We start from the raw sequence: 27,381 nt of genomic DNA, 5'->3' as shown, positions 1-27,381 counted from the left end.
TAAATCGGTATGCTTTTTACAAAAATAAGTTTGGATAGAAGTTTTGTCCTCTGAAAGCACAAACGTGTCAATACGAGTTCTATATGAACAGACCACAGTTTCTGGAAATTTCTGGATAGGCTAGAACTGGGCCAAAAGAGGACAGAAGTCACCATGGCTAAAAGGTCCCTGTGACCAGCACTAGTTCTTTGGGCTCTGTGTGCTTCCTACTGAGGAACATGCTGGTTTACAGGAAGGGAGGCTGCTGATATTTCTCCTCACTCCCAGGAAAGCTCACGGTGTCTCTGAAGCCTGAAGCTTGATGCTGTGTGACCTTCCCAGGCCTTCCTTGCAGACCTAGACTCTGCCATGCCAAGTGCAGATGTCCACAGGCAGGGTGGGCGGATGACTGCTGATAGGCTGTGGGACTGCAGGCAGGAAAGAGGACAAGCAATAGTCACCTTAAGCTTGGGCCTTACTCCTGGGACTTTAATCTCTAGTTCTTTTCACTTCTACTGCAATGGCCAGAGTCATCTGCGGCCCCCTTTCTTTCTTGTTACACAATACAGCATAAGGAGCTAAGAATCAATAAAACATGTCTTTTCATCCTGAAGGGGCTCTGGGCTGAAGGGGTCAGGCCACCTTTTTCTCAGCTTCACTTGTTTTCTATGTAAAATGGGTGAACTGGATACTGTGACCCCGACATTTCCCTTCAGGTCTTGGGATACCGGGATGGTTTGCTGTGCAGGCTGTTGATGGGGAGGGTGGATGAAGAGCTGGTAGCTGAACTAAGCAGGAGTGCTGTTCTGCACCTTACACTCAGAACTGATACTTGGTGGGTGGACGGCGTGGTTAAGTACGGAGCACCTACGGGGCTTTGTGACGATTTTGAGCATGTTATTTATAGGTGCTTTGTCATAAAGGACCTCTGTCACCCCTCTCCCTGTCCTCACTCCATCCCTATCTCCTACCCTTCCTCCCTCTCATTCTCCCCCCTCTTTCTTTCTTGCCCTCTCCCTTTATTTTTCCTCTTTCATTCCCTCCCCCTCCCTCCCTCCATCCATCCCTATTTTTCTTTCTCCCTCTCTCCCCACCTGTCATTCCAGTTTTGTTTAGAATGAACTCTAATTTCACCAGTTAACTCTAGAATTTTGAAATGAATTCTAGGTATCACACATGCATTGGGCTCCTGAGAAAATACCCTGAGATAATACAAACGTGGGGGCTTCTGTCGCTTAAAAGTAACCTAGGGGAGAGAGCGGGCTGGCCGGGAAGAAGTGCTGAGCATAGTGTGAACTCCTCTGAGTCGAAGGCCATCTTTCTTGGATGGGCCATCTCCCAGTTGACTTTTATGTTTTTGTAAACGTGCTCCCCAGAAAAGTTATTTTAAAAACTCTTACATAAAAACATTTAGGGTTGTGGTCCTTTCTTCAAGAGTGAGTGCTCCTTGTTGTATGTGCTTAATTGTTGACACATTTCTGATAATTTAGTAACAGGACTTAGACATATCTGTGAATGTCTTATGTGTTCAGTGTTGCTAGGTGGGAAAGTCTTACTCTTATAAATGAATCTTCACTGGGTATGAAAGGGTCTCTAACTTGGGATCAGCCATGCAACCTATGAGACAAAACAGGTGTATGTGTGTGTGTGTGTGTGTGTGTGTTTTCAGAGAGATATCCCTAAGAGTGAAGACAATATCCCCCTCCCCCTCTTTGTTTTTCAAACAGGGCTTGTCTGGGTAGCATTGACTATCCTGAAACTCACACTGGAGACCAGACTGGCCTCACACTTACCTGTCTCTGCTTCCCGGGTGCTAGGTTCAAAGGTCTGTGTTACTGGCTACTACCGCCCAGCCGGCTGATGAGTCTCTTTTTAAATATGCCCTCAGCCATGTTCAAGGTCATTTGGCTCATGCCTCGAGACAAGTCTTCTGAGATTTAGCTTTCTCACCAATAAGGTTTAGATAATACCGGAGCTTCCCTGCCTACTGCACAAAACAATTACGAAGGTCAGACATAAAACAGTCTATTGGATAGCATCAGATTATATATCTAAATTATCTCAAATGTATTGAGACAATTTATACCTTTCTCCCCTCTATCCCAAACTGACTTATTATATTCTCCAGTTACCATCCCCTTCAGAAAACTTAACTCTTACTCTTGACGAACCAAGTCAAAAGTGAGTAGTGATTTCACTTCCCCAGTCCCCCATTCCATATTACAAGTGATCAGAAATATGATTGGCTCTAACTCCTGAACACGTTGAACCATAATGCGTCTTTCTGTCTCATGCTGTTACCCAGGTCAAGCCTCTGCCATTTTTATCTTGATTGCTTCTGTAGCTTCCAAATATTTTTCTCCTGCCTTACTTTGTGTATTCTTGTTCCCCATTGGAATCCACTTGCCGTGCAATTGTCAGGGTGGTCTTTCCAAGAAAAATTAAAGTGAGGTTATATCACGACCCTGGTTTGAATCTCCTTTTTGAGATCTGATTCTTTTGATAGGATCCCGTGTGGCTTTGTGATCTCTGTGGCCCCAGCCTACTGATCTAACTGAAAATAGTTCGCCTTTTCTCACCAGAAACCTTGCTAGTCTGCTCTCTTTATCTAGAGCAATTCCTGCTTCAGACCTCAGACCCCACCCCCCACCATTACCAAAGTCTTGGAGACTTTTCACCAAACTCTGCCCTGCTCCCCTGTTCACCTCCTGGCACTTCGATGTTTCATTTTCTTGACGGCGGCATTCCATCTTTGAAGTTACCTTGTGTGCCTGTGCGTTTGTGTGTGTATTATCTCTTTCCCAGACCAAAGGGTGGGGACCTTATCTGTTTTGCTCACTGCCCTGTCTAGAGGGTGATAAAATATTTAATGAGGGGTTAGGCCCAGTTGTTCCCTAGTTGAGTTGGAAGCTGGCCATAAGGCTGTGGTGTGACCTGGAAGCTTCCTGCTGCACTGAATCATGGGTAGGTCTTGGACGGGAGGTAGTCACACAGAAGACACTGGAATGTCCAGTGTGGAGGGGTTAGGTGCCAGGAGCAGCAGCTGTTTCCTAGTTGGTGTATCTGAGTACCAAACATCCAGTTTAGGGTCATGCTGGCTGTGAGGCAGATGCCCATGCTTACGCTGAATGAATGAGCCATTGTAAAGGGACAAGTTGGATAGAAAGTTTAATAAGTGATGTCTTCCTCCTTCCCGGAATATCGGAGGTCATGTTGAGCCAAAGGATGCAGAATCAAAGGTGAGAGCTGGCATGAGAAACAAGGATGACTTTCTTTGAAGACAGACTTTCATTTTCCTAATCCTTTTGTTGTGGTAAAATAAACAAGACTTTTTATTAGAGACATAAGAACAGCAACAACAACAACAACCCCTCCCCCAACAAAACAGGGCTTCCTGTATCTTGGGTTGGTCAGTACAAGCTGTGTAGTCAAGGTGGCTCTGATCCTCTCTGCTCTGCCTCTCAAGTCCTGGGATCATGCATGACCACGTTTCCACCCAGTTTATGCAGCGCCGGGCATCAAACCCAGGACATCTTGTGTGCCAGGAAGCATTCCACCGGCACAGGTATATCCCAGCTCTTAGAACCAGTTTTAAGCAGCTAATTCCACAGTAATGATTACTCTCCAGAAGGGGGGGGGGTGCTTATTAGTTCCTCTTGTAGGTGATTTCCAGCGAGCCTTAGAAGCTTTTGTGTTTGTTACCTTATCGGTAAGCATGGGAAGTCTATTTAAAGCCCTTTCTTCTAGACCAGTCACAAGGATCGAAAAGGAGTTAAAATACAGAGAAGCCTCATGTTCCTTAGGAGACCGATGGAAAGGATTATTCTGTGGCTGATCTTAAGGCCAGACTGCTGGGTCCATGTGGCTCCTTGGAGATCATAGTGACACATACTGGTATGGCCTCTTCACTTTCTAGACTTGACATGGCACTCCTGGAATTGCAGGGCTCACATGTGAATAAGGCATCTTCCTTCCAGGGCAGCACTCTGGGAGTTGTAGAATCAGGATGCTTAGATCACCCGAGCACCCAAACATGCTCATGTGACTTGAAGAAAGTAGCTGTCAAATTATATTAATGATGGGCTGGAAAGATGGCTCAGTGGTTAAGACCACTGACTGCTCCTCCAGAGGCCCCACATGGCAGCTCACAACTGCCTGTAATTCCAGTTCCAGGGGGTCTGGCCTTCTCTTCTTGCCTCTATGGGCACTGCAGAATATGATTCAAGACACATGTACTCACACACGTGAAATGAAAATAAGTGTAAATCTTTAAAAATTATATTAATGAAGCTCTTACCCTGACCAAGTTCTTGCTCTGTGTTACAGTATTTTGTCCACTGGGCTTTGACAATTATGCCAAGGAGAATATGTATATGATATTTATATATATTTAATATATGTTTATATAATATATACAATATCTACAACAATATATAACATATTGCAAACATGGAGAAGTTATGATAATGTTATTCTTCTTTTAGTTTAAAAATTAAGTTCAGGATTTAAGGAACCAAGAAGTTTGGGTTTGCAATGGTGATGCATACCTGTGCACTCGGGATTTGGGGAGCTGAAACAGGAGCACTGTGAATTTGAGTCCAGCATGGGCTGCACAGAGAGTTCAAAGCCAACCAGTCTGAGTTATATAGTAAGCAAGAGGTTTCAACAAAGAGTTTTCAGAGATGCAGAGGATACTTAAACAGAGGTGCTAACCACACTGACGCTTCCTTAGCTTACCTTTAAACCTTTGCCTTGATGGAGACCTATGGAATAGATTAACTGGGTGTAGCCTGAGCCAGCCAGACATTGTGTCTGCACTGCAGGCTGGCCAGGCTGAGGTTTATAGACTTTCTGACCATGCGTGTCTACCTTTTGTTTTGTACACTACGCGCAGGGCTATTAATAAGGGTTTATTGTGCTAGTAAGTCACCTTCTAATTGGAGCGGTGTCATTCTCCATCTGGCTGGAAAGCAAGCACTGTAGCACAGCCACGGGGGTAGCTTTGAACCCACTCAGTGGGTGTACGTCACAAGCAAGCTTGTGCTTATTTAATCTCCTGCTCTTTCATCTTTAGGATCAGGGATAATAATACTGTGTGTAGTAGAGGCCTGAAGGTGAAGGAGGCCTGGCATATAAAGGTGACCTTGTGATCATGTTCTAAGCACTTAGAAATCCCTCCCAGTTCTGCAGGGAGGGCTGTGTGGCCTTCCCAAGTTTTCTCCATCAGCTGTCCCCTCCTCTTACTTGTTTTGTAGTCAGGCCCTTAGACCATAGCTCCGAGGGCTCTGACAGATCTACCTCCCTGCTTCAGCACCCATGTCTTCCCGGTTATCTCTTTGTGTGCATAAGTCCTTCCGTGGCTCAGTAGCAATCAGGTGGTTGTTAATCTAATTGCTCTGTAGTAGAGTTCTTCAGATAGGAGTATGAGCTATTTCCGTTTTTTTTCCTACTAGACTGTGATTTTCATGTTTAAAGGAGGAATCTATTTAACCCATATGAGCATCTATCTCTCTTTTGAGATGCGTAGTCAGGTCTCAATAGTCTTAGTAAATATTTTTTAGCTCCCGTGAACCATGGTGAGTCCTAAACAATATACACACGTGCGAGCATGCACACACACACACACACACACACACACACACAAATCCAACTTCAAATATGGAGAACACACAAGCAACGAATAATTGTAAAAGTGTACAGTAGGTATGAGGCCTGGAGAAATGAGAATTTGTCCAGTAAATGCTTTGGGGCAATTACTGTGTGACAGGCGCACAGCCCAGAGCTGAGGGTGAGCGTCTCCTACTTTCTACGGTCACTGTGACGGCCTGAGGCCAAGCATGGAGCGAGGGCAGGATTGCGATGTCGTATCCCAGCAGCCTGAGTTGCTAAGGAAGTGTCACATAAGGGAAAACATTGGAGGAGAGGAAATTTAAGAAAGAGATAATATAACAAGAAGTGTGTGTGTGTGTGTGTGTGTGTGTGTGTGTGTGTGTGTGTGAAGGTCTTCCCTTTTCTTTTCTTCTTCTTACAATTGAAAAGAAAAAGCTTAAAATGTAGCTTCTATGTGTTTCCTTTCCTGTGGTTGTTATGTGCTCGTCTGAACCCCAATCACTAAGCCTGTTTTAATGGTTTGCCGTTCAGCAGACCCACAGACAGGGTATGGTACAGTTTGTTTACCACTTGGTATATATTTTATAGCATATAAAACATTTTTCTGAGTTATATATGTTGTCTTACTTGTCCTTAGCCTAAATGCTAAGGCGTGATTTCAAATGTTTTTCTTCTTTTTTTTAATGGATATTTTTATCTTTAGATTGTTAGAGGTGGAATTAATAGAGGGTTTTTTTTTTTGTTGTTGTTCTTACTTTTTAAAAAGTATAGTGTTTAAGACCCTTAAACCAGTTCAAGACCTGTTGTACTTAAACCAGTTTGTACAGTTGGCATTATGTAGAATTATTTCTTTGTGTGCGCATGTGAGCATGTGTGTGTGTGTGTGTGTGTGTGTGTGTGTCAGCAGCCTGAGTATAGCGGTCAGAGGACAATAGGTGGGACAACAGGTGGGACTTGGTTCTCTCCTCTCCTTCCAGGGGTTGAACTCAGGTCTCAAACTCCGTAGCCAGAGCCTTTCATTCTGTTCCTCTATGCTTATTTAATGGGCGTGAACCTTACAGTTTTGGAAATGTAATCGCTAAAAGTTATCACCTCATTATTTTTTTTTCAAATAAATAACTCTTTACCTTTATTGAGGAATCTATATTTACAATAGGAATTAACTATATATCCCATATACAGACATGAAAGAGAATATTCCTAGTTGTTTTCTAAAAGGAAGAATTTAAACACAACAGTGAGCACTAAAATACATAAAGGGCACTATTCTTTTTTTTTTTTTTAAACGACTTTATTTTACAAAACAAAGATAAATGTAAAGAATTTAAACATTTTTTTTGCTTAAAATTATACATTTTTGTCAGTACTGTTTTTTCAGACATTAAAATAATTTTTACATAAAACCATGTGAATATATTTTTTAGTCAGTACTTGATTTTTTTCAAGGGCTTGACAGTATGCATTGAAAACCTAATAGTTACAATAAGCGTAAAGTACATGCAAAACAAAATGCAACATGGAAATAGTCAAAGTCTTCTTGTTTTGTAAATATATATATATTTTTTTGTTTTCTTTATTTCTTGGACTTCATACAGTCTGTGAGTTGTTTCTGGGGGAGTGCAAGCCTCTGGGGTTAGCATCCCACTATCAGTGACTGCATATTATGTCTGTTCTTTTGTGACTGGGTTATCTCACTCAGGATGATATTCTCTAAATGCAGCCATTTTCTTAAGAATTTGGTTAAGTCATTGTTTCTGGTGGCTGAGTAGTATTCCATTGTGTATATGTACCACAATTTTTGTATCCATTCATCTTCTGAAGGACATCTGGGTTCTTTCCAGCTTCTGGCTATTATAAATAGAGCCGCTATGAACATTGTGGTGCATATATCTTTGTTGTGTATTAAAGTGTCTCTGGGGTATATGCCCAGGAGTGGAATTGCTGGGTCTTCAGGTAGTACTATATCCAATTTTCTGAGGTATCGCTAGACAGATTTCCAGAGTGGTTGTATTAGCTTGCATCCCCACCAACAGTGGAGAAGTGTTCCTCTTTCTCCGCAGCCTCGCCAGCATCTGCTGTCATCTGAGTTTTGGATCTTGGCCAATCTGACTGGTGTGAGGTGGAATCTCAGGGTTGTTTTGATTTGCATTTCCCTGATGGCTAAGGATGTCGAGCACTTCCTCAGATGTTTCTCGGCCGTTCGGTGTTCCTCAACTGAAAACATTTTGTTTAGCTCTGTACCCCATTTTTTAATAGGGTTATTTGATTCTCTGGTGTCTAGCTTTTTGAGTTCCTTGTACACCTTGGATATTAGGCCTCTATCTGATGTGGTGTTGGTAAAGATCTTTTCCCATTCTGTTGGTTGCCGTTTTGTTTTCTTGACGATGTCCTTAGCCTTACAGAAACTTTGCAATCTCATTAAGTCCCATTTGTTAATCTTTGACTTTAGAGCTTGAGCCATTGGTGTTTTGTTCAGGAAATTTTCTCCTGTGCCTATGTGTTCTAAGGTTTTCCCTACTTTCTCATCTAATAGTTTCAGTGTATCTGGTTTAATGTGGAGATCTTTGATCCACTTACACTTGAGCTTTGTACAAGGAGATAAGAACGGGTCTATTTTCATTCTTTTGCATGCTGAGTGCCAGTTGGACCAGCACCATTTGTTGAAGAGGCTGTCCTTTTTCCATTGAATGTTTACTGCTTCTTTGTCAAAAATCAGGTGACCATATACATGAGGGCTAATTTCTGGATCTTCTATTCTATTCCATCGATCCACATGCCTATTTCTGTACCAGTACCATGCAGTTTTCAGCACAATTGCCTTGTAATATAGCTTGAGGTCAGGGCTAGTGATTCCCGCAGATGTTTTCTTGTTGTTGAGGATGGATTTCGCTATTCTAGGTCTTTTGTTATTCCATATGAAATTGCACATTGATCTTTCCAATTCCATGAAGAACTGGGTTGGAATTTTGATGGGGATTGTGTTGAATCTGTAGATTGCTTTTGGTAGGATGGCCATTTTTAAGATGTTGATTTTTCACCTCATTATTTTTGATGTTGTAGTTTCTTTTGCTTCTCATACTGGGTGTTTTATAGCTCGGTATGGTCTAGAGTTCGCTGTAGCCTGAGTTGACTTTGAACTCCACTTCTGCCTCGTATGTCATAGCAGATGCCCTGGTCCTCTGGCTCTTTCAGTCTTTCTGTCCTTTCTTTCACGTTTCCTGAGCCTTAGGTGTAGGCTTGTGTTGGAGATGTACGTAGTGGGGTTGACATGCCATGGCCAGTTAGAACAGTGCGTGTTAGAAGTGGCTACAGTATCAGTGTGTTACTCGATACCTGGATGGCTAGCTGCACATTTGCTTTGCTCTTCTCAGATCATGTTACTTCCTTTGTTTATTCACTTTATTAGCACCTGTGAATTATGATTTCTGAACTGCCTTAAACTTATCATTAAATCTGTGGCTTCCACATCTTATTTAAAATGCAGGCAAAAATTGTCAAGAAAAAATGTTGGTTCAAAATAACAAGGGTGTTTATGCTGGATGATTATTAGAACAGTAACTCAGCAGCTGTCAGAGAAGAGCTGCCTGTCACCCTTCCCTGTGGCTTCCTTGTAGAGTTAATGATAGCCTCATGCAGGGAGGAAGGGAGGGGCGGGGCATGGCTGGGCTGACTGGTTTCCTGTTTGCAGTTCCTTCCTTTAGTGGGTTGACAGGCAGTACTCTCCTGTGATATTGCCTGTAAATGGGCCAGGTTTGTGTTCTTCTAAGCCTGTGTTTTTTGGTGACTTTGAAATAGCTCAGACTTCCTGAAAATTGTAGGTTTTTCTTCAGTCTCTCCAAAACTGATGATGGTCTGTTTGTTTTTTTCTACACAGTTTTAGCACAGTACTACCTTTCCATAGTCAGGTCTCCTGGTGTTCCCTCTAACTGGGATCCAGGAAAAGTACCCACTCCCTTTTTGTTTGCTGAAGGCATCTTTTTTTCCCAATTTACCACATAAATATTCTCTGTATTTTGTTTTTCTTTCCTTCTGCTGGGGAAGTTGGAAACAAGCTTCCTTTGTGTTCAAATAAGCTTGCAAAAAAACACATTTACATGTCACGGACTGAACTCAGCGTTAAACACTTGTCTAGCATGTTTAAGGTCTAGGTTCAGTCCCTGCCTCTGAGATGGTTAGCTCAGATGCTAGCTGAGAAATCCTGGCATCCTGATTTTGAAATGAGAACCCACTTAAATGTGGAAGGGGAGAACTGACCTTCACAAAATTGGCCTCTGAACTCTCTTTGTGACCCCTATTGTATCCCAGTATGCATACAACAACAACAGCAACATTGTATAAAGAAAAAGAGAGGCAGGAGTGATGGTTTACATCTGTTATCCCAGCACCTCAGAGTCTAAGACAGGAGGATTACCACGGGTTCAAGGCTAGTTTGGGCTACATAGTGAGACTCTCTCCTCTCTCTCTCTCTCTCTCTCTCTCTCTCTCTCTCTCTCTCTCTCTCTCTCTCTCTGTGTGTGTGTGTGTGTGTGTTTATGCATATATAACTACATATTTTAATTACATGCATTCATTATAGAAATTAAAATTAAAAAGTTCCTTAAAATCCTCATGACATTTCCTACAGGAAGACTGTGGCTTTTGATGTATTTTCTGTGCCCACTGTGACACCATGTCCTGAACATGGCATTCCTGGCATTTGCTGTTTCATTTTTGTAGCTTTCTTGATGGAGCTAGCTCACATCAGACATGTGCCCATGAAGGGCTGCAGGCTTTCTCTTCAACAGGACAAGTTTCCTAGGACATATGACACAGGAAGTAAAACTTCCAAGTTCTGTTAATGCAAAGTGATGTTATTCAATGATCATACTGGGGTCAAATTTAATACTGAGTGCATGGGATGGATTTACTGTTTCCTCTTAGTTTTAAAATAAACATGTTAGGTTAGAAAACTAGGTCCAGTTTTTCAGGGCCACTAGAGTGTCTCCATAGGAAAACACTGGAAGAATCTTGACTCAGGTCTGCTAGAGACTCTGTGGGGTAGATTTGTCCAATATCAATTTCATTTTTTGAAGAGAAGGACCAGAACCCAGGCTCAGTCTCTAGGCTGAAGCTTTGTTCAGTCAGAGATAACTGAGGAGCTCCTCTTGGAACAACATCAGCTAAGGGACTGAAGGCAGCATGCTGAGAGGGCAGCTGGGCTCTCCCCGTGATAGAGAGGCATTGCAGTGTTTCAAGTACAGGTGTGCAGGCTGTCCTCCAAGGAACAGCTGAGTGTTGATTCTGGCAAACTGGGTGAACATCTACTCACCTCCATGTTCCTGCCAGATGCAGCCATAGCATTTTTCAGATTTGCTTTGTACGTAACGTTTGTGGATGACTTAGGGTAGGTCTGAGCAGTGATAGGGGAGTGGGGAAAGGAAGTGGGTGAGGCTCATGTGTTGGGATAGAATTTGTCTGTTTCCCCCTTACCCCACATTCACACACACACACACACACACACACACACACACACACACACCATTTATGTGTATATTGAATGACTTCATGAGGAGGCAACTCATCCCTACCCCCCTTCCATTTTTCTGAGACAAGAGTCTCATGTAACTCAGGCTTAGACTCAAGTAGAAGTTGAAGATGGACTGGGATTTCTTTCTTTCTTTTTTAAAGACTTATTTATTTATTATATATAAGTACACTGTAGCTGTCTTCGGACATACTAGAAGAGGGCATCAGATCTCATTATAGTCGGTTGTGAGTCACCATGTGGTTGCTGGGAATTGAACTCAGGACCTCTGGAAGAGCAGCCAGTGCTCTTAACCACAGAGCCATCTCTCTATCCCGGACCTGGATTTCTGATCTGAGGTCCTCTACCTTGTAGTTAGACATGGTGCTGCAGGCTGAACCAGGGCTTTGCACATGCTTGATAAGTACTCTTTCCACCAACTGAGCCACATCTCCGGCCATCAGGTAGACTTTTACATTGCAGTGTGTGAGGCCCTATTTTCTTCTCTGTATTATGAAAACACATCAGCGTGGGCATGTAGATCAGTTGGCAGAATGCTTGCGTGGGATGCCCGAATCCCTGGGTTTAAGATCTAGCACCACACAGGACACAGTGGCACGTGTCTGTAATACCAGCATTTGAGAGAAGGATCTGTCTCCGTGATAGACAGGAGGATGTGGACGTCAAAGTCAAGGCCAGCCTGGGCTACATGATAAGACTGCCTCAGACAAAACAAAATCAGGACTGGGGATTTTTTTTTTTTTTTTTTTTAAGGGCCTGGATTTTGGCACTGAATGTGTGGATAATTGTTTGGGTTTTTAAGATTAGTCTTCAGCTAACAGGATCAAGTGAAAGAAAAGCTGCTAGTATTTCCAATTTCTCTGAGAGACTCCCATTGCTAAATAATGGGCACGTATCAAGTTCCAGGTGCTGTTTAGTTGGCTGATACTGGAATCCGAAGGAAAGCTGTTTGCGTTAAATGCTCAAATCATAAGCCTCATCCTTCTCACATTATTGTTGAATCACTACGTTACCCTCCAGCCTCTCTCAGCCTCTCCTTCCCTTCTTCTAGGCAGCTCAAACCGGCTGTTGGGAGCAACCTTGAATGAGAAAAGCCTGTGCTTGGGTGTCAGCTTGGGGCTCTGCGTAGGCAGCCCGAGCCTAAGTCAGCGTGAACACAGTCAGAATGCGGTACACTTTAGGTTTATAATGGATTTTAGGTTGCATAATTTTAAAGTGTGAATTTTATTTCAAGGACTCCCCTTCCGTGCACACACACAGCTGAGTGTGGTGGCTCACACATGTGATGTCATCGTTTGGAGGCTGAGGCTGGATGCCAGGCTACGCTGGGCTACATAGTCACACCTTACTTCAAACACAAGAACAAATCCCTTCAAAACCACGTACCCCTCCAAAAATGGAAAGGAATTCCATTTGATATAATGTATTTTATTATATTTATATACATTTATATATTATATTATTTCCTTTCTCCCTTGTGGAAAGTGAATTAGTTCATTAAAAACTCTCTCCATATGTAACTTTAAAGGAGGAGCCCGCTGCAGCTCCTGTTCAGCTTGCTCTGTAGACATCACTAAGATCCTTAGAACGTAAGATGTGGTTGCACATTAGTAAACCCAGACTGTGCCATGTGAGCCTCCGGGACACAGGTTACCACTTGGCATTCTTTTGTCCTTTCACTTCTTCCTCCTCATCTCTTTCCCTCCTTCCTCTTTCCCTTCCTTCCCCCCCCCCCCCACACTCCAACATGTCCCCCACCCCACACCCTCCTGGGTCTTCCTCTGTAGCCCTGGGTAGCCTCAAACTCTACTGATCCTCCTGTCTCTGCCTCCTGCCTTTGCTAGCTTTTTGCCTTGTTGCTGGGCTGCCTTGACCTTGCTGGCCCTGGCCCATCTCTCTCAGGACTTCCATGACAGGGCCTTGAAGGGCTTTTGACAGTTCATTTTGTAGATCTAGGCTTTTTTTTTTTTTTTTTTTTTTTTTATTTACAGTGACCTAAAGCTGGAGGTTTAGTTTGGTGGCAAAGTCATGGCTCACAGAAGTAAGGAGTTTTGCTGGTGTCATCTTTGCTTGAAGGAAACACTCCAAGTTGTTCAAGACTTCGTACAGCTATTAGCAGGGGGTGGCATTTGTGGTTTGCAGCTTCCAGCTAATGAGCAGAGTGACAGACTTTCTGTGGGGCTGTACATACAGCAGGCTGAGTCAGACCCACAGTTCTTTCAGGAGCAGGTGTGAGTCATTCAGTGGGCTTGTTTGGGGGAATTTCTTATTTAATCAAAATAGTACAAAACTTTTTTTTAAAGACAGGTTCTTCCTGGTGTTTTTCCTCCCCAATCGTCTGCCTCTCCCTTCCCGCCCCTCCCTATCGTTCACAATGTCACTGTCTTACCTTCTCAGGAACAAAGCTCAAGTATAGCTTTCTCCCTTTTCTCTAATGCGCTGTGCTGAGCTTCCCAAAGTTAGTTCTTAGCAGGCTCTCTCTCCCCTGCTAGAGCGAGTTTCTGGAGTAAAATGGTTCTCACTCATATACATGTCCCCTGTGCCCAAACTAGTCTCTGCAGTTTCAGTGAATAAGGCTGAATGAGCTAGGAAACCTCTCTGCAGGGGATTCAGAGTCCCAGATGTGAGTGATCCTGTGTTGACCTCGTAAACAAGTGCAGACGAACCTCCTGCTCAGTCTCTCCATTATCACAGTGCCATAAGTCTCCTATCATCCCTGACACCACTTTCCGAGCTTTCAGTCAGTTCTGGCTTGAACATATTAAATGGAAATTTACAAAAATAATAAAAAGTTGTAAGTTGTGCACCATTTCCAGGAGTATGTTTCTTACTGCCTGGTTCTATCCCACTGAGGCCATGAATTATCCCTGTGTCCAGCAGATCCACACTGTATAGCCTACCAGCCTGATAGTTACCCAGCACTTGTGGCATCTAGTCTGCTGGCATCCCGTCTCATTGTTTGCATTGCAGTGATCTCTACCAGCTTACTCTACCTGTATTATCAATACTCTACCTGTATCATCAACCTAACTTTATCTGATCACAAAGGCACTGCATCTTTTATTTTTTTATAAAGACTTATTTATTTATGTATGTCTTCTGGTTGCTGACACACCAGAAGACCATCAGATCTCATTACAGATCATTGTGAGCTACCATGTGGTTGCTGGGAATTGAACTCAGGACCTCTGGAAGAGCAGCCAGTGCTCTTAACCACTGAGCCATCTCTCCAGTGTAAGTGGTATAAGAAAAGATTTTGAGAGACTGTATCCATGAAGCTTCTATTAGAGCATGCTGTTACAATTTTTCTGTCATTACTGTTTTTTGCTGTTAATCTTTTATTTTGCCTAATAAGTTAAATATCACATGTGTCTGTCTGTCTGTCTGTCTGTCTGTCTGTCTGTCTATAGATAACCAGTATCCAGTGGAATGGCTCAGCAGGTAAAGTACTTGCTCTCTAAGCTTGAACCCTAGAACCCACAAACATGTAGTAAGAGACAGCTGACACCACACAGTCATACTCTGAGCTCCACACCTGTATCTCCACACATTATACACAGATATGATAATAATTAACAAAAAGTAATGAAAAAAAATCACAAAAAAGCAAAAGATATGTAGCCTTTGGGTCTTCATGGTTTCAAGCTTCCCATCTGGGTTGACAAGCCTGTCCCCTGTGGAGGTCACTTTGTTTTAGTCCCAAGTTCTAGTTCTTGATGCCTCTCACCAGAATCTCACTTCAGTGTTTTTGATTTGAGTCAGCTACTTGTTAAACTGTGGGAGTAGGAAGTAGGTCCACAGTGTGCATAGTGTTGGAGAATGTGATAACATTTACCATCTGCTTTAGAAGGAGGGAAGCCCCAAGTCCCATTAGTTTGAATTAATATGCTCCCTTTCAGATCTGAGACTTTGAGAAAATTCTCAGTGAGTTGTAGTTTTGACCATAAACTACACTTTTTTTAGAGCTAATTTTTAAACTCAGTTTTTTCCCTTAGAGATACTTTGATAAATTGTACTGGAAATTATGACCAGAATGGGTTTAGCATTTTTAAAAGTTCTAAAATAGTTTTTTTCCCTATCTCCAACTAAGTGAATTTATTTGGAAAAAAAAAAAAAAGAAAGGATATCCTGGCTTTGGACTGCGTCTATGATTAGCACAGAGATTAACAAATGTATGAGACACTAGATTTTATATTATTGTCCTTCTGAATTCAGGAAAGAGGAAGTTGATTAAGATCTTCTATTATGTTGTTGGGCATGATGGCTCACAAATCCCAGCACTCTGAAGGCAGAAGTAGGTAGATCACTATGAGTTCAAGACCAGCCTGGTCTACATATTGAGTTCCATGCTAGCCAGGGCTGCATAATGATATGCTGTCTTCAACGAAACCAAACCAAACCAAATCAAACAAAATAACACAACATAACTCCCTGACCTCCCCAAAACCAACCAACCACCACCACCACCACCAACAACAACAAAACAACAAACCTTATAATTAACTTTTTTTGAGATTTAAGGAATGTTGTTTGGCCTAGGCCTCCTAAGTTCATAAGGTTTAGGACATCAACAGGGGCTCTGATTTTTTTCTTGTCCATGCTAGCAGGGCAGAGAATCATTTTCTCTGCAGAGTTGGCCCAGTGCCTCTGAACGTAGATTCTTCTTAGAAGCAGACATGGCTTAGGGAGGCTTGCTCCTTACCCCAGCCTCCAGCCTTTCTAGTCCCCACCTTCTCTGTACCACGAGACTCAGACCTGTTCAGAGGAGGTGGAACCAGGAGGGAAGGGACCCCCTGTTAGAGTTGATGTTCCAGTATCTTTGAAACCCTTGCCTTATTTTGACACCCAAGTCCCACATCTTCTTCTCATCAGACTATAACTCTCTTGTTGTCTTTTCTTTTTCTTTCTTCTCCTTTTCTTAATTTGCTAATGTATAGAATAGCAGTGTTGTGATAACTGGAACTTTTTCATTCTTTGGAGCAAAATTATTCTTAGATTCACTAGAGCTTAAAACATTAAACGAGGCCATAGTGGTACATGCCTTTAATCCAGCACTCCTGAGGCAGAGGCAAGTAGATCTCTGTGAGTTCCAAGCTAGCCTTTTCTACATAGTAGGTTCCAGGCCAGCCAGGGATATATAGTAAGACTTTGTCTCAAGCAAGCAAGCACGCACACAAGCAAGCAAACAAAATAACAACCTTCCAATTTAATAATAATAAATTACTTAATAGTAGTTTAAGTGGGAATAAGTCCTTTATTCATTTCAGTGGGAAATCTCCAGTCTGGATAATATGTGTATTCTTTTATTGAACAAGTATTGATGAGTACTCATGCCTGACATTCATCTGGGCTCTCAGGCGGTATTGATGAACAAGAGTGTTTGAACTTCTTCCTGTCTGAGTTTATATCTTGCTGGAAGGAGCAAGGGTGTAAAATGTAGTATCATGTGCTGGTGGATAGTTGCCTACTTCATATTGGAATCACGAAAGTTCTCTTTGAGCCACCAACTGTTAAGATGATACAGAAGAAGAGTATTTGGGGTAGAGCATGTCCCAGAGGCTGGGTGGGAATGAGTGGGATGGGAGAGGAGCCAAGACAAAGCCCAGGTCGCTGTATCATGGTGTGGAGGAGAGCACAGGGGTGAACTCTGGTGTGTAAGAATGAGTCTGGATTTTATTCTCCATGACACAAAATGCTGCTAGGGAGTTCATGTGGCCCAACAGCCTTTTAAACTCCCCTGCTACTTTGATGACTTGCCTTCATGACTGAAGTGTATTCTGTTGCATCATGACAGTTCAGCTGTGAAATTTCATTGATTTTTCCATTAAAGCTGATGGTTGGGTGCTTCTTTGTGGCTCTGAAGAATAGCCACAGTCTTTAATGTTCAAATGCTTGTACAGTGGTCCTCAGCCATAGCTGTGTGTCAAAGAACCCATAAACAATCACAGTGAGTTTGAAGCTTAGGCAGGCCTGAATGGCTGCATCTTGAAACAGCTTCAAGGTTTTTGTTGCTTCTCGTTAAGATACTGAAAACTGGGAGCATCTCCTGGGTTGAAAAATCAGAAGTAAGCCTGGATGACCTATGAGGTCGGAAGCCTGTTGGCCTTCATCTTAGCATTGTTTGTGATTCCTGTCTCAGTAACTCTTGAACCAGGATAAGAATGGACTGTGTTGAAATTCTGGAAAATTCTCTGCCTGGATTCTTTTCCGGTCTCTGTCCCTTCCTTATTCCCTTTCACTGGTAAACCTGAGCTTCAAGTCTTTTTTAAAAATTTTATTTTATTGGACATTCTCTGCATTTACATTTCAAATGTTATCCCCTTCCTCCCTCCCATCCTCCCCCCTCCACTTGTTTTCAATGAAGGTGCTCCCTCTCCCAACCACCCTCTCCACCTCAGTGCCTTGGCGTTCCCCTACTCTGGGAAAATGCGCCTTCACTGGAACAAAGGCCTCTTCTCCCATTGATGCCAGACACTGCTATCCTCTGCTGCAACTGGAGCCATGGGTCTTTCCATGTGAGCTCACTGGTTGGTGTTTTAGTCCTTGGGAGTTGTGGAGGGTTTGGTTGGCTGATAATGTTGTTCTTCCCATGAGGTTGCAAACCCTTTCAGCTCCTTCAGTTCTTTCTTTAGCTTCTTCATTGGAATCCCCGTGTTCAGTCAAATGGTTGGTTAGCTGTAAACACCCTCAGCTGTATCTGTATGATTCTGGCAGAGCCTCTGAGGAGGGAGGCATCCATATATGGCTCCTGCCAGTAAGCACTAGAGTTTCAAGTCTTGATGCTACAGAGATGTGATGGAGAAAGAGCTGACCATTGGGTGAGGATGTGTGTGCTGGATTCTTAGAAGAAATGAGGTTTATTCACTAAAGTGAGCTGGAATGGGGTTAGAGGTGAGGCAGGGTGTGTGGGGATGGGGGTGGGAATTCCTAGTAGCTATAAGGAAGGAAGATTTTTTTTCTATAAAGTAAGTGTGTGGTAAGGTAGGTCTGTGGTTGCTTTTATTTGTATGTGTTCTCTGTGGAAATTAGTAAGCTATGCTATGTAGGAACTGGTTACTTAAGAAAAAGATCTTTGCGTGCTTAAGAGGGATCAATTCTTTTCTTGAAGGACAATTCTGTCATGTGGCACGTGTTTGCAAAGTTCAGGCTAATGTACAGACAAATGACCACAGGGTCTGTTCTGCAAACACCCAACTAGTGGGGCAAGCTCTTGTTTCTCTTGCATTCTCCAAGCAACAATTGTTCTTGTCAACACTGGAAGAGAACAACCAGTTCCTTGTTTGTGTTCATTGTTAGTTTTCTGTTCTTGAGTAAGTTCAAAGAGCAGGAGCTTACAAGTGACCAGGAGATTTGAGACACTGAGGTTTAGTTGTATGCAGTGTGGCTCTGCCTTAAGAGTTTGCGTTAACATCACCCCCGCAAACTATTCCAGACTCAGAGAAGGACAGGATGCATATACACATATTTGAAAATGTTCTGAAGTTATTATTTTTGAGATGAGGTCTTGCTACGTCACCCAGGCTGGCTTCAAACTTGAGGTCCCTCCATCTTAACCTGTGAGGGATTGCATGTCAGGCTCGGTTTACTATAGTCAGCTAAAACTGTAACTTAGAGAACACGGTTGTTGTTTAACATTTTGGTTACTGGGTGGACATTGAGAACGTGGCTTACCTTCTCTACTGATGGCAGATCTCAGGCCACTGTTTGATGGAAAACATCCATCCTTGCCTGGGTTCCGTCTCTGCTTAGCAGTCCTTGTCTTGTGTGTGTTCAGAAAGTGATTTCTTTCCAATAGTTCCCATTTGTTACTGGAAGAAGATCTCTTCTCTCTTCCCTGCTTCTCATTGCCTCAGGTTTTAAATCAGCCCCAAGTGAAATACTAAATATTAAGGAGAGTTACACATTTTAAATCAAAATTGATATAAATTTAATGAAATGCTATTAAAACATTTGAAGTAGTTCAGATTTCAGTTTAGAGTCACTGAAAACATATTCATTAATTTTCTTATTTTTGAAACTTTACTTTTATTTGTTATTATTTTGTGTGGGAGTGAGTGCAGGTGAGTGTATGCCTTGGTCAATGTGGGATCAGAGAGCAACTTTGTGGGGTCACTTTTGCATGGTTTCTGGGGGTTAAACTCAGGCTGCTAGGTTGTCATCACTAGCTTCAGCTTTGAACTTTGATATTGGGAAAAGTGTTTCCAGAGTCTGGGATATTTGCCTTTTATAACTAAGCCTTGAAGTGTAGTTCATTTTTTAGTGAAAGAATTATCATACAAAATGACAGATGTTTGAAAAACATAAATGTTTAATCATGACTTATATCTGCCACTAATATCTTGAGCATAAACATGTTGTGATTCATTGTCTTCTGAGTCTGGTTTTGAGCTTTACCTAGAGGTTGCCTGGTGACAGCAGAAGATAGGTTATACATAGGCTTATGTTCACCTGTGTTCTGCATATAACATGTAACTTGTGGTTGCTCCTGCGATGTGAAGGACTTAGGTATTCTATGGGCCACACATTTTCCTTTCTTCCCCCTGCACTTTTTTTCTTTTTTTAGCATCCAGGTATGAGATCTTTGTGTGGTTTTCTATGGTTTTCTTAGCAAAGGCTTAACCTGTGTCTTTGTGATTTAACTGTCAGCAATGTGTGTGTTGGCACATGGGCCTGAATCAGGCATGTGCAGTCTACAGTGTCATTGGAACAGTGCTAACAAGAGATGTGCAACTGTCCCAGCCACACCATCAGCTCTGGAATGACATCTAGTCAGGCTGATCATAAAAATTCTGTCCATCAAATTAAATGGGGAGACACATGAGGCTAAAGTCTGCAATTCTCCCAAACTGCCCATCAAAGACTCCCCCTGGCTCCACCCTTGACGTGTCCATGAGAAAGGAGGAAGGAGCATTTTTCATCCATACAAATTCTGAGATAAACACAACCATGTCTGCTGCTAGCATTCTGTCTACTTAACCCAAACTCCAGATGAAACTGTAGAGATGTCACGAGGGTATTTCAGAGCAGACAGAACCCCAGACAAACAAACAAAGTCACAGTCATTTCTAGACCTTGTTCTCTGGAAGATTCGGGATAAAGGATTTTTAGGGTAGAAGTAAGTGATGGGAGTGGAGATGTGAGGCCCAATTCTGCTTCAGGAAATGTGCACCGTGTCTCCATCTTTGATAGGCAGAAGTACTGTGTTCTTCATTGCTGACCTCAGGTCTGTAGTTTCTATTGGACTGGAAGGGTGTTTTTTTTTTGTTTTTTTTTTTGTTTTTTTTTGTTTTGTTTTTGTTTGTTTGTTTTAATAAAACTGGCATTAACCAGAGTGTGCAGGAAACAAGATGCAGTCTTATTATTGTGTTTTCCTTAGGATACCGAGCATGGTAGATTTAAAGTAGACCAAGGCCCAGGCTGTTGAGAACACAGTGGCGTTTCTGCTTTGTGACCCCAGGCTTGCCTGTTTAATGTCAGCGACTGTTCCACTCTGAGTATTTCTGCTTCTGTAAGTTAGAACAAAAGTGAAATTGTTTGTGCATCTCACAAATGAGTGGGTTTTTCTTTTCTTTTTTTTAATTATGAAGTTGAATGAAGACATTGTTTTTCTTGTCACTAGATAGAATGGCAGGATATGAATAAGAAGAAGGTGTTGCAAAACATTAAAATTTTAAACATTTCTGTTTGTGCTTGTTCATGACAATCAAAATTTAAATCTGTCTTCAGGAAATAGCAGTTTATAAATTAAGGACCTTGACATTTAAGAAGTCTGAGAACCAAGTCTTAGGTACCAAGGACAAAGCTTTAAAAGTTCATAACGTCAGCTTTTTGTATACTGTGTGTTTTTTGTTTTTGTTTTTTTAGATGTGTTTTCTGTGGGTATCTGTAGTTTTTTTACAGGTAATTGGAAATTTCTTTCTCCCCAGTTTCTGCCATCTTGTTCTTTTAGTCATAAAAGTTCAAAAAAAGTCTGAATAGTAACATCTTTCTCTCTCTTTTGCATGTATGTGTTTCAAGAGACACAAGGGCCAGCTACACCGGCAATCCTGAGATATTTTGAGTGAATTTGGTAAAGCAGGGGCTGGTGGCACTTATTTTAATGTTCACGCTGAGGCACTGTAAGGCTTGGAGACCGAAGAGACAGGGTTGAGAGAAGAACCAATGTCTGCATTAAAACAAGAGGCTTTCCCTGGAAGATGCTCTCATCGTCCTGACTTTCACACTCCCAAGGGGCATTAATTTCCTCATGTCTCCATGTTCATACGCCTAGGCAGCCTTCTGGCCTTCACTCCATGAACTATCCAGATCCAGATGCATATGGATTCAGGTGGTTGTATTTGTTTTCTTGCCACTGCGACAGGGTATCGTGCAGGAGCAACCTAAGAGAGGGGGACTGATTCTCTCGTGGTTTTGGATATTTTAATATATATGTCCCAGTCCTATTGATTCAAGGTGAGATGGAGAATCCCAGTTGGTGGGAAGGTGGAGGAAAAGCATGGTGGACAGGAAGCAGAGAGTGAAGAAAGGATTGGGGGACTAGGCATAATGTGCCATCATATTCCTAATGACTGACCGACTTCCTCCAATGAGGCTCCACCTCCTGTAATTCTCATAGGAGTCCATTTGATATTCAAACCATAAGAGCAGAGAAAAGGAGAAAATATGGTGGGACTAATTGGATCTCTTTTCTGTATTCTCTTGCTGTGGTAGATTTCTATGTCAGGTGCAGGTAGATGTTTGCTACATGTATATTACAGTGTTTAATATCTCTCTAACAAACAACGTAAAACCTGCCAATGTCTCAGTGACACTGTGACCTTCTGTGTGAGGGAAGTTCATGGTCCAGTAATGTCCCCTCTTCACACTTCTGGAAACAGAAGTGTAGAGAATTAAATGTGATGCTATTCGAAGACGAAAGAGCCTACATCTGAACTCGGGCATGTTGGCCCCTGACCACTGTGCTCTGTTATCACACCCTCTGGTTTGGGGATCGATATTTGTGGCTGTTGTATTTCTTTACAAAGAAATCTATTGTTTGTGCTTCGACCAACCGTTTTTAGAGCGCTCTCTCTGTGCGTTGTGCTGAGCCTTGCAGTTTCGGAGCCATGAAGATCACTTTCATTAGCACTTTCAGCCTCGCTAGGGAGACAGACAAAATCAGATAACCAGAGAAACAAACTACAGTAAGAATTTGAAGAAGTGGGCCAGAAAGATGGTTCAGTGGTTACAAGTTTGAGGCCAGCCCTGGGTGACATGAGACTCTGGGTTTATTTATTTATTTATTTATTTATTTATTTATTTTTTTATTTATTTTATTTTTTTTTTATTAAGCATAGTGACCTGAGATAGATCTCTGGGATCCACATGGTAGAAAGAGAGAACTGGCATTTGGCAAGTTATCCTTTGACCACATTCGTGAGCATGCGCACACATAATGGAATTAAAAAAAAAACTGGTAAAGAAATCTGTGCTTATGTTAATTCGTATTTGTGATTTAGATAATACACGCCCCCCCTTGAGACTTTATATGTTTTCTCAGAGAGTATCCTTCAGTGTTGGCAGTGGATTTTCTGTTATTTTGCTCAATGTATTACTTGTTCAGAAGAGGGATCCAAGCAGAGAACAGTCTTCCCCAGGTAGGTTCTGTCCCCTGTTACACTGCCACGGTGGCTTGAAGTTGACATTCTGGCCACTTAAAAGTCAATTCAATTTCTTCCCAAAGAGATTAAGATGGTCAGGCTTAGTAGCAGGAGCCTTGATCCCCTGGGCCATTTTATCAGCTCCTTAGATTTCTTTTAAAGGTATATTTAGGGTGTAAGTTAGTATGTTTCTTTCAGCAGTAAACACTTTTCTTATAAAAGAAAAATAGTGACACCCTCAAAAGAAAGCTAGAAACAAAGAGTCTCAAGGCAGTATCTCCATGGAAAACTGATTGCCAAATTTACAGTGTGGCATGGAGTTTTATGTGACAGCAGTTAGTGTTTGTAAGAATCACAGATTGTATGTTAGGGAGAGTAAGTTGTCAGCGTTCAAGGATAGAGTTGCAAATCTCAAATTGCTTCTGGAAACCATATGTGTTATTTTTTATAGGCTTTATGCATTTGCTGACATTAGGCTTTCGCTTCGAAGAGAATTTAAAAGCATCGCAAGTAAACTCTGAGGGTGTTTTAATAGTGTCTTGGAGTGCTCTGGTATTCTGTGAAGTTAGGAGAGTCTCCTACTTCGAACTGTCTGCGTGACATGCATACTGATGCCTTAAGATCTATGCTATGTATTGTAATATTACTTTCTGTGTCGCTTTGGTGACATATTCCACTTGGAATGCTATAAAATACTTGAAATCACATTGATTTATGGTAATAGTGTCTATATGAGGAGACTTGGCAGTTCGGGGTGATGTGGAATAGTCAGTCCATCATAATTAAAGTTTAGGCATCAGTCGCTTATTGATAAGCATTACGGATTCTCTTAGTTGGTAGTACTATAATTTTTCTTATGGTTTTAAAATAAAACCTCTTTATCTCTTGGATAGTATATGTTACAATCCTTCCACTCAGGAATCATGTAACAAGTGGAAAAGTCTTTGGTTTCTGGCATTGAAGTTAACTAAATAGAAAAAAATCTCTTTGATTAGTAGGTTCATGTTCAGTTAGAAATAAGTATGTATGTATTAGCCTTTTTATTTTTTATTTACTTTTTAATTGAGCAGGTCTGTAGGACTTCCTGGTAAGGAAGAAACAATTTTATATAAGTAATGTAGCTGCCACTCACTAAATTGGAATGGAATGAAACAATCTCTCCATCAATGATTTTTGTCAAGTATCAATCAGAGTTTGGGAAAATTCTTCCCATTGGATTATGTATGTTAATAGCTAATTCAATGGAGAAAGCACACAATACTCTCTCTCTCTCTCTCTCTCTCTCTCTCTCTCTCTCTCTCTCTCTCTCTCTCCCTTTTAGAAGCTAAAAAGATAAATCAGAATATCTGGGTAGGTGCTCTGAAATTACTTTCAGAAGATATTTTTTAGGAAATATTAGACTTGTCTAGCATAACCTTGGGCTCAATATGGACATTTTTTGGGGAAAAAAACCTATAAAAGTTTCATAACTGACTTAGTTAATTCCTACTTAAGACCATTCTGTTGACACCTGTGCAAATGTAAGAATAGGGGAGGATATTTCCTTTTCTCCAGCTCTGCCTCACTTTGATTCCTCCCAAACCTCTGCTCTTGAACAGTTTGAAATCTTGGAATTCAAACAGTCGTGCAGGATTGCCTTAGGAACTGGGAAAATGGAAGCCCTTTCTCTGACTGTTTGGAGGGAGGTTCTGTGTTCAAATGCTAACTTGGCCACAGAGGAACAGCAGCAGTTTGGAACAGTCTGTACATTTTTGGACTTGGGAGTCATTGACCACAAAGCTCATAAATGTTTGTTTCCTTCCTGGCTTCAATGAGGCCTCTCTCTGCCTCTTCCATCTCCCACGCCTTTCCCCCACCCCTCTCCAGCTAAGAAGATCTGGCAGAGGGAATACATACAGCATTCATATTTCCTTTTGGGAAAAAGTGGGATTTTATATTAAAACGAGGGACGCATGAGTGTGTTGTCCAACAATGAATTCTTGTCTGAGAAGAATATCTTCCTACTCTCTCTAAGCACTCTGTCCAGACCGTAAAAGGTCAGCCTGTCATATGTTGCAGGAATCTTCCTGGAACTTAAGACGGGCTCTGTTGGGTTTCATTCTGCCCCCGTTAATAATTTAGTACTGGGATAAAAATAAAAACAACGGCTCTCGTCTTACAGTGTGAGAACATACATGTGTGCTAAGTCATGCAGGTGGGCTGGGAGGGAAGCCCTGTGGAGTAACCAGCCTGAAGAGGTGATTTTATGTGGGCTGGGGTGACTGCCTCCTGCAGCACCATTGCTTCAAGATTAAAGGGAATTAGTGTAATTGCTCCTTAGGAGGGAAATGTATTTTTACTTTTCAAAGGAGGTTGTATAAGCTTTAATTATCTAATCTAAACACAAGAAGCTTTCTCTCAGCAGCTTTCCTGGTAGCAGCCATACACAACTTCCAAAGCCCCTGAGCTTGAGAAAACAGTGCCTTTTCACCAGCGCTATTACAGAACCCACCCACCAGGGTCCAGTAATGTTACATTGTAGCACTGGTTATTGCAAAGAGTCCTTGAAGCTAGGATTGACTTAAATCGATTCTTACAATGAGTTGAGTTGCAACCAGTGTCACGTTATGGGTAGCACCAGTGTCGCCTGTCTGTGGCAGTCCCTTTGAAGACTACCCATCTTCCATGCTGCGTGTACCTCGTTTTGGTTGGTGTGTTGGTGTGTGCTTTGTCAGACCTTCTCTCCACTTGTCACTGGGACATGGGAATTTGCTCCTGAGAATAGGTGTACTAGTGTGTGGGATGCATGTGCGTGTGTGTGTGTGTGTGTGTGTGTGTGTGTGCATGTACATGTGTGTGTGTGCATGTGTGTGTGTATGTATACATGCATACTTCAGGTGATGTTCTGATTATCTCTGCCTCCTCAGTACTGGGATTATGAACACGCAATATCAGATCTGGTATTTATTTATTTGTGTGCTTATTTATTTATTCATTCATTCATTCATTCATTCATTCATTCATTTATTTATTTATCTTGTTGTGATGGGTGCCAGGGCTTGAACTTGGGTCTTCATACCTTTTTGGTCTATTAACTCATGTGGGCTACTAGTTTTGAAATTGTTAGTAAGTAAATACATGCTATATATTTCCAATGAAATGACTTAAAAGGTCAAAGGTGCTTTGAGCGGAAGAAGGAAAACCCTACTTTGGAAAATGGGGACCGTTTCCCTGTCCTGTAACTGAGTGTATAGGATCTTGGTGCTGGGGCATATAGGGAAAATAATGCATTAATTCTAGCTAGGTGGGGCTTTTAGGAATTACACATTCTGTAGTACACAGTTCTTCTCTTGTTCTAACCTCTCACTTTGCCTCACACCTGCTCCCTCCTGCCCATCCACACTGAACGAAAGCTTTGTCCCACTCCATCACCCTTGCCCTGTCCTTCCCATGCCTCTTCCTCTCCAAAAGTCACTAAAAGACCCACCCCTGACTATCAGTTATTGTCATTGCACTAAAATGATAAGAATTCTGTTAAAGGTGGTATCCAGTACTGACTACAGAACCCAACATGTGCTATCTAGCAATATGTTCCTAAATGGAAATTATTTATTACTTTAAACATTCCTTTTTATTGATTTGTATATTAGTAATTTATCAATATGTTTCTGATACCAAGAGCCAGGACTACTGTGTTTTACAGTGTTTTGCCAGCATTCATTTTTATAAGTTTCATTATGATTTCACCTAGCCTTTAGTAAGCCATACCAGCTCCTCTCAGAACAGATGTCAATTGAAATCCATGGGAAGAAGGCTCACTGTGAGCTCTGAGTGTCTTACCAGGCCCTGAGTTAACTCCTGCCATTTTCAATGAAGGGCAAGGAAGCTACTATTGGTATTTGGTATGAAGACCAATGACAGAGGTACAATTGTCACCCCACATTGAGTCTGTTCAGTGGCATTGTGAACTCCGGGTGTCTCCTTTAAGGTCCTACCCCCATCTCTAAACACCTACTTATCTGTAAACCTAAGGTGGTGACTCAGCTTCAAGGTGAACTGGGATGTTGGAAACTTGGTTGGCTGTCTAAAGAGCAACAGGCCAGGCGTGGAGGTGTACACCTATAATCTTAGCACTTGGAATGTAGAAACGGGTCTATAGTGAGTTGGAGGCCAGCTTACTCTGTATAGTGAGTTCCAAGCCACAGAGATCAAAACCTGGCCTCAAAAACAAACCAGATCCAAAGGGCAAAACAAACCAAAATAACAATCTGAAACTCACAAAGCAACAGCAGTCTCCCATGACTGTGACTCCGAGCTGAAGAAACAAAATGAAAATTTGGCAAGTAGGTAATTAGGTTTGTATGTTTTTCTAAATGTTATTTATTGTTTGTTATAGGTCATTTACTTAAAGAAGACACCAGAAGAAGCCTACAGAGCTCTCCTGTCTGGTTCAAACCCTCCTTATCTTCCATTCAGGTACATCTGCTACTGGGTCTTGGGCTATACTTGGCTTGACCGCTTCTTAGAGTTGGAGTAAGGAGTCTCGTTAGCTGTCTGACCACTGAGACCATGATACTATCCACTATGAACTGAGAATCATTTTCCTCCTCTAAGTTCCCAAGATAGTTTTTATTATTTTTTTGTAGACTA

At 41.9% G+C, this 27,381-nt stretch overlaps 1 protein-coding gene across 4 annotated transcripts in view; it reads left to right on the top strand.

Annotated features, from left to right (window-relative positions):
* CDC14A (cell division cycle 14A) overlaps window positions 1–27,381 on the top strand; it is a gene marked incomplete at both ends in the record, with an annotated part of 147,093 nt that overhangs the window by 29,876 nt on the left and 89,836 nt on the right. For all 4 annotated transcript variants that reach the window (XM_080915390.1, XM_080915389.1, XM_080915388.1 and 1 more), the window contains one exon: window positions 27,128–27,207. In XM_080915390.1, coding sequence (XP_080771516.1) covers window positions 27,128–27,207 — 80 coding nt within the window. The remainder of the gene's footprint in view (window positions 1–27,127; window positions 27,208–27,381) is intronic.

Source organism: Micromys minutus (genome assembly GCF_963924665.1).
Source record: "Micromys minutus genome assembly, chromosome: 4".
In the NCBI taxonomy this organism is placed as follows: Eukaryota; Metazoa; Chordata; class Mammalia; order Rodentia; family Muridae; genus Micromys; species Micromys minutus.
Note: the sequence above shows the minus strand (reverse complement) of the source record. Positions and strands in the feature narration are given on the sequence as shown.